At 35.4% G+C, this 15,366-nt stretch overlaps 1 protein-coding gene across 1 annotated transcript; it reads left to right on the top strand.

Moving 5' to 3' along the window:
• Window positions 1–3,480: 3,480 nt before the first annotated feature.
• LOC135636541 (uncharacterized) lies at window positions 3,481–15,277 on the top strand. Its single transcript, XM_065148290.1, has 12 exons — window positions 3,481–3,708; window positions 4,654–4,761; window positions 4,912–5,046; window positions 5,933–6,667; window positions 8,652–8,973; window positions 9,107–10,776; window positions 10,858–10,943; window positions 11,035–11,253; window positions 12,943–13,068; window positions 13,445–13,798; window positions 14,191–14,306; window positions 14,684–15,277. Exons 1-12 carry the CDS (start codon window positions 3,601–3,603, stop codon window positions 14,809–14,811), a joined length of 4,107 nt encoding a protein of 1,368 aa, XP_065004362.1. The 5' UTR covers window positions 3,481–3,600; the 3' UTR covers window positions 14,812–15,277.
• The last annotated feature ends 89 nt before the right edge of the window (window positions 15,278–15,366 follow it).

Genomic DNA, 15,366 nt, shown 5'->3' with positions numbered 1-15,366 from the left:
TATATCGAACGAGGGTTTGAATCCTCAATTTTTAGTAAATGACTCGATTTGAGACACTATCGTTAAACTAATATTCTATGTATAAAAAATTATTATTTATTATCATTAAATTAATATTTTAAGTGTAAATATATTCGATGAAGTTTCAAATCGTCAACCAATGGTCAGTCGATTGTGTTCACCGTTACGGATCTAATATTTTAGATATAAATAATATGGTCGATGAGGATTTGAACTCTTGATTAATGTTTTATAATTAATTATTTAATGCTTGATTTTTTTTATGACTATTGGCTATTTTTGTTATCATTTTCATAATTAAATTTTTCTCAAAACAATGTGAAGGAAACCAATTCAAGGAAGGGTTCAGTACCCTAAAATTCAGTGTTGTTACTTTGGAATAATATTGAGAACCGCAACATCATTGTGTCAAAGGTGCAAATTATTGGCCCAAATGTACACATCAAACTAGGCATCATTCACACATCTGATTCTTTGACCCCTAAACAGTGGGAAGTAGGACATGTCCACTGCATGGGTACCCAATTTTGCCTGTTATCAGTGTGTGTGATGCAGGAAGAACACAAAGAACTATTTGCTGGCTTCTTGAGATTAAGACATGAGGATGGAGGCTTCTTTCACTCTCCACCACTCAGCACTGTATTATCAGGAATTGAGGTTTACCCTTTACATGTATGGGGTCTCATCTCTACCAAAACTGGATGGAAGAACGAATAGGACTGCCAACCCTCTCTTCTCAGAGAGAGAGAGAGAGAGAGAGAGAGAGATTAAAGAGTCAAAAGAAGCTGCAATCGAATCATGTTCTCAGGTCTGTGAACTTCTTGTTGATGAAGAGGGTTTTGGTGTGGAATAAGGTTGCACTTTACTGCACCAAGGAATAAGTTCACTGGATGCACAAGATGAAGTTGCAGCCATGGAGAAAGCTTCTTGATATAATATATAGAGCTTGAAGATTCCTTTTTGGAAGAGGTTTCTCTTTTCTGTCGAATATTCCTCATATCATTACGGCTATATAGTTGATAGGACTAAAATCGGATAATATCTATGGATATATCATTGATATGATAAATACTGTCAACTTTTGTCAGAACTTAACATCAGAAAATGATAAAACAAGTGAATGAAGTTTGTCCTGTCAGATCCCAACAGAATATATTGTCATGATTGAATACTATTTTCTTAATGATAAGCAGTCTTTGAACAATAAAAAAAAAAAGAGATATAAAAGGATTCTCTCTCTCAATATTTTATTTTCAATTAGTTGTATTCAAAATATTCTCGTAGAATATTTACTAATGTTTAATATTAAAGAGATCTTATCGGACATACCTCAAACATAAATTTTTATTGACCGATTTGATATCGAACCCGATCTTAAATCCAAGTGACATTTGTATAAAGATCGAAAGGTCGAATAAATTCTATTATATTGATTTGATCATCAAACTTGACGCTTACGATATGTCGATTTTACGGACCTTAATAATTCGTTTTGAGATTCGAAAGCTGTATAAAAGGTGAATCATATGCTGGAGATGAATCAAACACTGATGAGCAGAAGGGAATTGTTAGGTTAATTTGATGGGAACTATGTATGTGCTGCCATAGCCAACCAGTGCACATAAAAGAATCCAACCTGACACTGCAAACCCCAACACTGCATGCAAAACACAGAGAGTGATGCCTTTTGCTTTTTTGACAAGACAAAGATTAGTGAGGTGCTGTCACAAGGCAAATTCATAATGACACATCAATCTCAGATAAGATAAACCTATATGCCATTGCAAAGGACTGATGCCATGCATGTTGTGTGGTCCTTGTAGGTTTGATTACCTCAAAAGCCACAACAGCCTCTTTGTTGAACTGTCAGCATGATGTTCTTGAGAAGCCTACCTTCTTGCCTTGAGTTGAAAGGCCATGATGGATTCACTACTTGGCATGCGATTGCCATGATGATTGAGTTCCTCTTGGCCTCTCAAACAGTTTGGCATGCAAAATCTCATTGAGATTGTAAAAACCACAGAGGTATTCTCTCTCTCTCTCTCTCTCTCTCTCTCTCTCTCTCTCTCTATATATATATATATATATATATATATATATTCTTTAAAAAAAGACTTAAATATATGCATTTTATTATCCATGTTGAGTCAACCTAAGGTGAATGAACATTAACAGAAGATATATATGTGAGAGACCAAAGAGATATTCTATACATTTTTTTTTATATGATTGAATTATGTTTAATAAACTATCGAAGTCAAATCAAGAGTATTATTCTATTTATATCATTTTAATATTTTTTTAGATCATAATATACCTCTATTTCTACCATTTAACATGTCCATGACATAATAGATTATTCATCCTTATGTTATTTGTTATTGTGGTAATAAATGATTATTCATGAATAAAAAAGTATATTAACATATATTTGGTGCATTTTTCTCAACGATTTTATATTATACTATACAAACTATTTTTTGATGTAGATCAACAACATGCTGGACCAAAATTTCTAAGGACATATATGATTCTATAAATATTAGAGATGTTTTAGGTATTTAAATATTTTTAACTTGAATTAACTAATATAAATGAATATTACTTTTGTAACCCCTTATTATCATTTACAACCTCGTTCTAAAAATTTTTCATGTGTTCTAAAATTTATATTCACAAATGAATGTAAATATCGTATTCTTCTTTCTTGAATGATGGCATTGAGGGGGTGGCAAGTATTATCGGTGGTGATGGCATCGATAGTTAGCATCGTCGACAGGTGACATCGATAGCAAGTGACGATGGTTTTAATATAGAGCAAGACAAAATAAGAGGTTATGGGAAAGAAAAAATAAAGATATATAAATAAGAAAATAATGTTATATTTTTTAAAAAATGATCAATAACGAGAGATTGTGAATAATAAATAAAGAATTGTGAATAGGAAGCTACATATAAACTACAACTAGCCATGATTAATTTGAATTTTCCAAATGAGTGTAAATAGGAGTTAGGATATGTATGAATGAACTTAATTTTTTAGATGTATATGCCATATTAAAATGTATAAAAACAAATGTGATATATATATATATATATATATATCCCAAAAATTCAATTGATTTTAGGTGACTCTTGGAATTATGGGTTCCCTCTATGAGCGGCCCATTCTCGTAAGAAAGCCCATATAATTTTGGGCGGGAAAATACGTTCTTAAAGCCAACACGCGCGTAAGCACAAATCAACGAGTCAGAGCAAAGGCAAAGCTAGGAACTTTTCGCGTCCCCGACGACCACCTCCGCAACGCCTCTCACGTACCGTGGTGGGACCCATAGATGGAACGTCAGGTCTGTGAGCCGAGAGAGCGTAGCTCGTTCGGGGTAGATTTTTTCTGGGACGTAAACTCCGGAGATGCTTGTCACTCCGACTTTAGTTATGACTCAAGGTGCGAATCGACATCTCTAGAATATGTTTCATGTTTCCCACCCAATTGATGGATTAGTGCAAAAGAGGATGGCCGCCTCCGGCGTCGTTGTTTGAGTAGATTTGCGCTGCTGCAACCCTCTCCCCGATCCGTGGATGGAGGACGGAAACTCTCGCGGTGGTGATCGGGACGACCTCGAAATCACCTCCATCGGCGCCCTCTACCGTGGACCGTGGGACAAGAAATACTGGAGCGCCTCTAGGGTTCGATCTCTCTTTCCCACTCGCACACAAAAGTCTCGAACACTGTAGGTTATTTAGATTCCTTTGTGCTGGGCCATGATCCTGCGCGCGTGATGTCCCAAAACTCTGTGGCAGAGCAGCTATGCGAGTGGCTAATCGAAGACTCGTCCCTGCATTTGGTGGCAATTTTTTTCTAAGGAAAAAAAACGACCGTCATGCTATGAAGACTTGATTTCTCGAGTTTAATTAGGTGAGAATCTTGGGTGCTGCGAAGGTTATCGCCCATTAGATCGAGTTGTGGAAGTACTCATGATTGACCAACACATATTAATCAGGGAACTCATGCTGTGAATTTGACTGTTCATGGACCAACAAAGTGGTAAAAGAATTAAGAAATCTAAGTTGATTAGGGCCATGCAATGTAGAATGTAGCAGAGAGTGCATACTGTGAAAATTGGAAGTCAGAAAATATTGTTATGAGCATGCATTCCACACAAGATGTTTGCTATGGTTGGATTTGAATTGATGCATGCCAACTTCTGATTGAGATACTTGTCCTTTCCATAAATCTTAGATGCTCTTCTCTGCAAGTTGAACCCAGAGTACATATGTTTAAAAGATGAAGCCCTGAAATAGTATCTATTAGTAGAGTTCTCATGCAACTCGTGATAGATAAGTAATATTTTCATGAGATATATGATCGTTTATGGGTGTATGTAGCTGTATTATGCCAGGCCGAGTTAATTCTAATTGCCTTGTCTGGTGCTACTAATGCTGTTCTTAATAGAGTTTATGTGGTAACATCGCAATGAAAGTAAATTTTGTAGCCAATTTTTGTGTGATATTGTCTGCTTTCTGCAGTTATGTAGTTAGCTGAATTAATGCATCCTTTTGCTTTTAGTATATGTGGTTTACCTGGGATTGATATCGTGCTTCCATATTTGTGATTGTTGTTAATATTGACAGGGTAAAGATAGATATCCTTACCCAGTTGGATATCATGCTGTCCGAACTCATGGTGGAAACATGTACCGGATGGAAATTCATGAAGGTGTTAAAGGCCCGCTATTTGTGGTCTGTTACAAGTCCCCTTCCTTGCCCACACTTTCTAGTCTGTTCATTTAAGTGTGCCTCTCCCTTGTTTACCTATTGTCAATGCCAACTGTATTTGTGGTCGTTCAGTTCTGGATCAGCTTCAAGGTGATAACTACATAGAATCTGCAGGTCACATCAACTGATGGAGACTCATCAACTGGGCATACGCCCGATATTGCATGGGAAAATTTGCAAAAGAAGAATGGTCCCAGGGTGAAAAACCGGAATGGAAAGAGGTTTTCTTCTAAGATTGATGGGGTTGAGGTATGTTTCTACACACCTGATTTTCATATTAGGTGAGCAAACTTTTGTTTCCTTGAAAATGATCTGCATGATATGTAGATTTATGGGGATTAATTTGTTTGACTCTAACCATGCTGAGATAAGTACCCTCTGTTAGTAGTCCTGCTGCCCTTGTATCTCAAGGTCAGAGCTTGTCAAATTATACCTTTCCCCCATACAAAAAGTTTATTGGTTGTTGGTTTCATCTTATCAACCAACTGGGTTTTTGTTGAAGTATGAGTTTTGAAGAATTTGTCATTCTTAACACAATTGATTTAAATACATCACTTATTAGCATATGATTTTGGAGCTGAAATTCTTGTTGAACTTCTATCATATTTGTAACACTACTGCAGTCTGTCTCACATCCGAAGATGATGATTTGGTATGGTATGCAAGATTAGATTGCCTACCACTGGCATAGTGAAGAGAAAATTCATTTTCTGCTAAACTTTGTTTTTATTTTTGAAACCAAATTGGAATCCACCTTTCTATTAATGAAGCTATACATGCCCTGAAAGTTATTGAGTGCCACTGGAATTTGTGAACTAATTCAGTTGTAGTGTTTGCAAACTAATTCAATTCTCTTTTTAAAGCCTGTGGGAAACTTGACATTTGTTCAATCCAACCCTTCAATTTATTCCCCACTTCTATGTCATTTTTTAAATTTCTGGCAGTGTTCGTTTGACTTTTTTCTGTAAACTGCTTTACATCACCAGCAAAGGAGTGTACCTGGAGTCTAAATTATTAAATCTTTTACCATATGAACTTTCATACACCATAAAGTACTATATTCACGGAACTAGAACAAACACTTGCATCTTTCTTTTGCTTAATGTGTTTTTTTCCTTTTTATGGCATAATACAGCTTTTTGGATTCAGAAATCCATTTGTTCAGCGACTGCTTCGTGAGCTTTTGGCCAATGTATATGGAGTTACAGAACCAGATTATTTATCCCCTCCAGTTGGCAATGAAGCTCTTAGATTGGATGATAAGATGCACATTCAGGACTCTCTTGATTGTAGTGATATGCTTGTATACTCAAGAAAACGTCGGACTGCAAGAAAAAGGTGTACAATGAACAAAAATTGTAGTAGAATCAATAGCAATGCAGTCAAAGCTAAAAGGATTCCATGCCAATATGCACCAAGTGATTCTGGAGCTGGAAATCCAGAACAACTTAATGAGATTTGCTCTCATGCTGAAATTAGAAAAAGAAAGTTTGTCAAAGAAAACAATATGCCCTCATCAAGACTTCAGACTTCTCAACTTCAGGTATCTCAAAGTCATCTTAGTTACTCAACAAACTGTAACACTTTTGCTTTAAGTAATGAGACTTGCTGTCAAGCTAGTACAGATTGTAGAAGTGACAGTAAAAATAAGAATAGAGATGGAGGAGATCTTGACATTTTGTTAGGGCAAGCATCTGCTGTTGGGGGAAATTGTCATTTCTTGCTTGCCAGAGATGAGCTTCTGCAGGAAATGGAAGATCCTGATAATTCTATTGAAAAACATGTTATATTTGTCAGGGAGACCAAATTTACAAGTCGAGATCCTCATCTGACTTACGTGGACAATATTTGTGATGCTGACAATAACGTGGTAACATACTATTAGATCGTGAAGTCACTAATTTGTCATGATTCTTGTTGTGCTTATGAATTTTAAGTTTTTCATTTTCAGTTTTTATTAACTTTTGCAAATGTATCTGTTAGTACTTTTGTATATGAAAAGTGTTGCACAAGTGATATGGTAATAAACTGAACCACAAATAATCACTTGTTTTGGTGATCAGGATAGATATTGTTTGCCCATTGTTGACCAACTTTCGATTTACTTGAGATGATTGGTGGGAACGAAAAGGCATGGAAGAACAAATTATTGATTTCTATCAATAGGCTTTTTAAAGACCCAAATTATAGAGTATTTAGCACAGCTGCTCTGGGAATATTGTTTTTACATGTTGCATTGAAAATTCTCCTTTTGTTATAGATTGTAATACATATATGGCCACTTGTTGTAGTTTAAGATAATTTATATTTGTTTTGCATGAAATTCTTAAGTATAAGACAGTTCTGAAACCAATAATGTTTTATGGATTTGAGTGTTGGACAGTTAAGAAACAACATATACAAAAAGTTTATGTTGTCGAGACAATTATATTGAGATGTATGTGTGGAGTTACTAGGAAAGATAAACAAAGAAATATTTTTATTCGTAAACAATTAGATATTGCTTCTATAGAGGAGAAGATGAGAGAAAATCGTTTGAGACGATATGAGCATGTGTTTAAGAGGCTTTTGGATGCAATGGTCAAAAGAAGTGAAATGATTAATGTTAGTAGTATGAAGAGAGGTAAAGGAAAACATAAAAATACTTTAATAGAAGTTATAAATAAAGATTTAAATATCATAAATTCAACTAAACATATAACTTTTTAAAGAATTTAATGGTAGCAAAAGATTCATGTAATCGATCTCAAATAGTTAGGACTTACAGTTTTGTTGTTGTTGTTGTTGGAATTCTTAAGTTAACAGATTTCCTTATTAAAATATTTATATACAATGAAGCAATAGATGAGATTTTTGCTTTCCTTCAAAGTTTCTAATCCCTTGTTCATTAGCATTATGGACACATTAGATATCAGATGTTGACTTTTAGGAACTTTAGTCCATTGTCATTACTATGGGTATCCTTGACTTCATGATGGAGCTCAATTTCTTGGATGAACTGATACAGAAAACTTTATTGGAATCTTGGTTGTTATTCTATTCTGGTATGAAAATACAACTTGTTTTGGCTATTGGCAGACTGCAGGATTGACTTATCAAGCTTGAAAACTCATCTCTTTGCTCTACAATCATTATGCTACTTGTCAGTCCATGCTGAATTTGGTGGCTCAAAATGCAAATCCTTATAAGCATTCCTGAACTTCTATTTGAACTTTTGTTTGTTGGTGGATGTTGAATTTGCTATCTTAGGTGTGGATATTGGTCAATGGTTTTTGAAGTCTAGATTAATCTATTGATATCTAGATGTGCATGCATAGCACATTCGATATCAGTTTTGAAATTCATCTCTACATAAAATGAATATAAGTTAGTTAATTTTTCCAATTGTCATTAGTATTTAACAACTACTACACAAGTTTGTATATACATGTATTCATTTATGTATTTATGTGTGCATAAATTAAAATATATAATCATAAAGGCATACATAAACTTCTTGGTTGTCAGGATTAAAATTTTCTAATACCTCAACTGAAGGGAAAAATGTTAATTCTTTTACATTTATTATTTTATTCATGTAGTGTCATAGATAGAATATGAAGTCACTTACTTTCTTTTTATCCTTTTATGGATCCAGCAAGCAATGGTCCTTTTGAAGCTCACATATAATGAATTATTTGATCAAATATGATTTTATGTCTTTAATGGTTGCTTCATAATTTATTGACATTTTGTATACAATATTATCCTTTACTTTTATCTAGTGCTGCCTGTGGATCTTAAACGTATGTATTCTTGTTATATACAGAATGTATCTTCCATCGTTCATTGACCTGAACAGAAAATTCTTACAGCTTGATATATCATCAAATGGTAGACTGAGGCAATTGGAACTTCCATCAGAAAAAGTAGTCTCATCATCAGATGATGCTACTTTAAAAGAACTTATTAAAGATTCACTTCCAGAAGCTGTCTCATCATCAGGTTCCTCAAATCCTAGTTTGAACTTAGCAGACCAGGAACTGGCAAAGTCTATGATGACTTTTCTGCTTCCTCGAGCTGTTCCCCTTCTTGAGAAGACTTGTGTGAAAGGGAAGACACGTTGTCGGAGTCAGGAAGTAAAGGATGATCAAGATAAAGTAGGAAGTGAGCACTTCAATGGCAACATTCTTCAAGGTATTCATACTTAATTAGATGGGTCAATAATATTTTGCTTTGTTCAGTGTTGAGAAAGCATTTCTCTGTAATACGATCTCCCAATTGACAGAAAAAAGTTGTTTTCTGTTACACTCTGGTTCTTATTTTTCAGGAGAGTTTGAAGCTGGCATGCTTTTTAGTGATACAGAAGAAAATTTTACTGAGAGATTGAGTGACCCAATATTGGTGTCAGGTGTTAATTGTCAATACCAGATGAAAAAAATGGAACAATTTGATAGAAGAATATATTTGGATGATGCAGAGCATATGATTCCAGATAGCTTTGAGAATGATTGCACTGTCCATATAAAGAAACATTCAACTATGGCTTATGGAAATGACTGTACAGCTTCTGATATAACCAGAGAAAAAATTATCACTGCAAAACCTGTTATTGCTGAAGCAGAGAAGGTACAAGTTCCTTCTGATTCTGATAAAGTAGTTATGATGCCTAAGGAAACTGAGAAGGGTGAGTACTTGTTAACTGATTCTCTTGAACACTGTTTGGAAGAAGCACTTAATGATGATATCTTTGTCCGGAAAGAAAATATTTCAGATGCTTCCTGCAGTTTAGGTGCTTGTGTTGATCATGAGTTGCAATACATGAATCCTGGTTTCAATAAGCATGATGATTTTCAGAATCTAAATACTGGAAATGGAGAAGATGTCCTAGAAGAATTGGTCATACCTGAAAAAGGTAAAATTGAATGTCTTGAGCAATGTCCTTCTGCTGTAAATTCTGATTCTAACTTGGGGGAGAGAAGAACTTCCATGATAGTTATAAAAGAATCTTCTCACATCAATGAGATCCCAAACAAAGAACTCCAAAGTTCATCCTCGGATAAGCCGGTTGAGTCTGAAATTCACAATATTACTGACCATAAAGATTGTAAGCTTAGGGACCAAATAAGTGCTGCTCATACATTTCCATTAGGTAACAGTGAGTCAGTGGTTAACTTGAAGGGAGATTCTGCTTCTTTCTTTCATATGCCAACCATAATACTTTCAACTGAAGGGCAGCAACCTTCCAGTTTCAATATAGGGAAGCTTTTGAATCCATCTCATTTTTCTGGCAAATGCAATGTTCTTTCAGAAAGTATAATATGCAGAAATTATATGGATGATGATGCCACTGAGACATACTTGACTCCAAGGACATCAGAAATGGCAGAAAGTACAAAAACCAGGATGATAAGTAGTAAATCAAATTTGAGGCTGGTTTCTCAAGCCCATGATTTGGATACGTATGTCAATGCCAACATAAAATGCTCTAAAGTTGGTGATCCTTCTACATTATGTGCTGAGAGGACCGCAGATTTTATGAATAAGCTTCAGTCATCCACCCATCTTTGGTTACCACCATATCAGGAGTGCGTAAAAGATGTGCATAATGAAAGCAGAGATGTTCTTGAGGATTTAACTTTTTCAGTTAAAAATCCAACCATGAGGGTGACCGTAGATGAAGTAAGTAATAATTTTTTTGATAAACAACACAAGCAGAATGGTCAGCTGGATGGTTGTTCATTTGAATCAAATAAAGAGTTGGGTGGACCTTTTGAGCTTGCAGGTTGTTATATGCACCCAGAACCAGTCCTGTCTATATTCTTAAGCTCAAAGGAAAATACTTTACAAATTTCTGTGACTTGTGGCCTTCAAGAAAGCAATGAAAGAAACCTTTTCATATACACAATTTCTCTTAAAGATCAGGGAGCAAACTGCCCATCTTTTATTGGGTATACACCACTGCTGCTGCCTCTCCTTACAGGACCTTCAATTAAAAGGGTAAATTATCCATCAGAAGACGATGTGCTTGTGTAACATTCCCTCAATGAAATTGACTTAATTTGTGTCTTCTTCTTGTAGACAGCATTTGATACATCTGGGTTACAGTTCATGCCTGACAGCCAGTCCCTTGTTTTTCTTAGTAGTATCAAAGTACCTCTTTGCAGGTTGTAAAAGTCACCTGCATTTGATAGTTATGTCTATTGGATGATGAATTTTGATTGCATAATCATTCTAATCAATCCTGAATATGTGCAGTGAACGAAATATCAACTGCTCATGCCCAACATGCGAATCTGATTGTCATGAAGAAAATGCTGTACGAGTTGGACAAGTAAACTTTGGGTATGTCTTACCATTGGCCAAATTGATGACAACAGAGAAAGTGTCCTGCATTTTAGTTTGTGAACCTAATTATCTAATAGCTGCTGAAGCGAGTGGGACATTGCATGTCTGGCTGATGAACTGCAAGTGGAGGTATATATTCTTTAATGATAATTTTTTAAAATATTCCCTCCACTTGTCTTTTTAGAATACGCAAGTATAGTTCCAACATGCTGATTTTTTGGAAATGCTTCAGTATGTTTTCATGACTCATGGTAGTCACTGATCACCATATTTGAAGATTTGGTTAACATATCTAATTCTTCCTTCCTTGTTCTTTGTATTCTGGGTGGGTTATGTCCATGTGTGCATTTCTTTTTTATCGTTTATGTAGGTGAAGCAGGGAGTTAGTTCATGGTGGTCATAAAGATGCCAGTTACCTCTTGCCTTTTGCCCTCTCTTCCTTTGCATCCGTTCCCCATGTATGTTCATTTATGGTTTGATGGTCAAAATCTATACTCTTTATTAAGCTTTCCTGTCTGAGCATCACAGGATGTGGGAAATAGGAAGAAGGTTTAAATTTGGTTTTCTAGTCAAAAGTGAAGGTAGGAATTAGGAAACTTAGTTCCAAAGTCTCTCTCACCATATTAAGAGACATGGAGAAACATAGGATGGCCTAGAATTAAACCTATTAGCAGTAACACTATAAGAAGCACTAGCATTCTAAAATTCATTTAACAAAATTCAAGTTCAATTTCATTTGAATTCTTAGAGCCTTGAGAACCTTCCAAGAGATTACCATAGGCTTTTTTCATTCTTCCTTTGTCATTATGAAACTCTTAATGGAATTAAGAAGTATTAATATTGTAAGTAATTTCCTGGGCATTTCGGAAACTGTTTTGAATGTTCCTCCAGCCACAGAATCAAGAATGCTCAGAAGAAATGATAAATGGATCAAAGTTTGCATTCTTCTGTGATGAGAATCTTATAGACCACAGTGCAGACAGCAATGAGTCTACAGTTTGTAACACGCTAGGATTATCTCTTTTGGGAGCAAGACGAGTCTTAGTTCTGTTCCATTCAGCATTAAATGCATAGATGACCTTGTACCTCTTGGCCGTAATGCCTTCCCTTAAATGTCCCAATAATTCTATAAACTCAACACTAAAGTCATCAGGGCTTGGATCGTTTCCAAATTGGTCCAGGAGATCAGAAGTATTATCTCCAAGCATAGTCCTTGTGTTGTGTTTTCTGCTTTATAAGATTCACCATAAAATGGTTATTATTCTTCTACAATTAGTTCTCAACTTGACATCAACAATCCATGATTTAATGCTGAATCCTAACCAAAGAGACATTGAGCAAGCTTGGTGTGATGATCATGGAAACGTGATAGTCTTGAACTTTCAGTGGGAGAACCACTTGTTCTTCAAGCAGATGACTGACTATAGTCCCTGTTTTGTGGATATGCTTATCCTAACATACCAAGATTACTCACCTAAAGCTTCACTAGGTAATTTAAAAAGTAAATTCTATTCAGTACAGAAACTCATTTGATGTTAGATTAGTTACTATTTAATACTACCTTTCAATTTAATTATCATTCTTTTAATCTTAGATATTTTTGGCTTGTTAGTTCTTGACTCTTACATATACAGATCTTGTACATGAAGTCAGGTATTGCCTTCAGTTATTTTGCATTGCAAATTAACATTTTCCTGTAGAATGTGCAAATTTCTCAGTTGATAATCTAGTAGTTTGATATAAAGTATAAAGTATAAACTACTTCTTATTATTGTTTTGTGATATATGATCGTCATATTGTCATTGATTTACCTGCAGTGGAGCTTTTGAGGAGTTCGTGCTACCTAGTTTTGATCACTTAACACCAGCAATAGAGCTGAAAATGGTAGCAAAGAGTGACTCCATTATTGTTGGTCATAACGGCACTGGTGGATTTGGCTTATGGTAGGTTCCGTAACTTGCATCACAATATCACATGTTAAAAGTTTTTAATTTCTTGAACTATGTCAGTCTTGTCAGTAATTATGGCTTTCTTCTATGCCTAGTTTTCAACTATAGTTGTTTCTGATGATAGATCTTTTAGTATTGTGGGCTTGTGAGTATTTTTGTGCTTGGTATTTTATATGTCTAATTGGTCAATCATGACATTCCCTTCATTTGTTTATAGGAGTTGCTGTGCTAGCTTGATTTGTATCTTGTGCTCTACAACTTTATTGTCTCTTTTTTCCTGCTAGTTTTGTCAAAGAAGTCCTTTTTTTCCAAAGTTTGATCTGTAACTCAATTTGCCTAATATTATGGCTGAATATCTGGTTTCCTCCAGGGACATCTCAAAGCGTGCTCTCCTGGCTATGTTTTCATCCCCAGGCAATTTGATATTTCAGATGCTTCCAATTGGTATCTTCGGCTTTAAAGATGAGACAATTTTTTCAGCTGCTCAGGAGATGGAGCACATGCAAGAGATACTGAAGGCAAATGATTGGGTTGCTGAACATGCTGCAAATCCATTGCCATTGAGACAAGATATAGCCGTTTGGATACTAGTTTCTGCTGCTTCAGATTTAGAAGATCAAGTGGCTTATCAGTTGAAGGAACCAAACAGACATCCGGACAGATGGTGGAGACTAGCTCTTTTACTGAAAAATATGGTAATCATGGGGAGTGTGTTGGATCCTAGGTAATTCCAATATCCAGCATATTAATCTAATTTCTCAATAGTTACTGCAGGATGCAATGTAATATTTATCTTTATCAGAAAAAATGGCAGATCTTCATCAATTGTGAAAGTTCAACCATAGATTTTTTCATCACATGTGAGCTGCCAATGTAATTTTATACTCTAAATTTTTTCAAGATATAGTATATTTAGTTTGAAGATAGGAATGAAATATTTGTTTGTGTAGAAAATAATCTTCTAGGAATTCATTCCTATCTTCAAACTTAATATACTATTTCTTTGAAATCATGATTTGTCAAATGCTACAAAAGTTGTAAAGTAATATAGTTCTTCTAGGAGATGTGGTATAGTATTTGCTGAGCACATCTAATAACAGTCTGTTATTATCACAGAGCTTCTTCTGCTGTTGCCTCTGCTGATTATGGGATTATTGGCACATATGATGGTCTTGTGTACAAGTGGGAATTATCTACAGGGAAGAAGTTGGCCAACTTGATCTCTCTAAAATGTAAGTCGGATATGTTCATGTTTATTGCTACTTAATACAAACCTACAATAATCTGCATTTTTCTGAAATTCTATTGAGATCTTTTCTGTATGTTATCGATTAAATCTTTATGCTCATAATTCTTCCCGATACCTTTTGTTAATGGTTATCAAATCACTTAATGGATATTTCATTTTGAGATGCATCTTCGGAAGCACAACTTTAAAGCATTTGAATAAAATTATTGTTTTACATCCTAGTTAACTTTTGGTTTCCATTTTGAACCACGCACCTGGTGGTTATATCTTCAAGTAACGTGACTCTTGCTCAATTTTGCACTACATCCTTCAGTTTAGTACATTACCTTGAATCTAACTCTACTATTATCCTGACCACAGCAATGGGAAGCATCTTGTGTGCGTCAGTCGAATCCAAATCTGGTGTACTGGCGGTAGCTGATGACAAATGCAGGTTACTGATTTTTAAACAACCACAAGTGATGAAGGTTCAAGATTTAGTCATCTGAAGACATCCTTCAGTCTGGAAGAGTGATGCACTCTGCCGGCTTTATGGCTCAAAATAATTCAAGAGGAACTTTCATTTGGATAACATGAGGGCTTGACATGCTTGTCAATCCAGTAGATCCATGATCTTTTCAACATGCATTGATGGCTATCTTTACCTAGGGTACTACTGTCCGGGTGCCAGTCACTGCTTCAAACATGAGATCCACAAATCCACAACATCTACCACAATTCAAGTTTTAGAAACTTGATCTTGTGATTCCGAGGGCCCGTGGCATGGTCCATGGTTCGTGCTTCCCTACCTGTAGACTACTAAAGGATACAGCCGAAGGGCCTTCTCTCAGTAGTCACAACGTTTCACCTGAGACGTTACATTTACTGTGTACATAGCATCATTTTGATCTTAAGGAAAAAAAAACCATTATGGGAATATCATATCTTCCCGTCGTCTTTTGCTCCGAAGGTTTACTGTTTACTGCCCATCTCCATGTCTAATGCATTGTAAATTAGACTGCCCTCTGGAGTGTATAAGGCTCCTGGGATCTACATGAAGGTTT

The sequence above is a fragment of the Musa acuminata genome, chromosome BXJ3-4 (assembly GCF_036884655.1).
Source record: "Musa acuminata AAA Group cultivar baxijiao chromosome BXJ3-4, Cavendish_Baxijiao_AAA, whole genome shotgun sequence".
NCBI lineage: Eukaryota > Viridiplantae > Streptophyta > Magnoliopsida > Zingiberales > Musaceae > Musa > Musa acuminata.
This window is presented reverse-complemented; position numbering and strand designations above follow the sequence as displayed.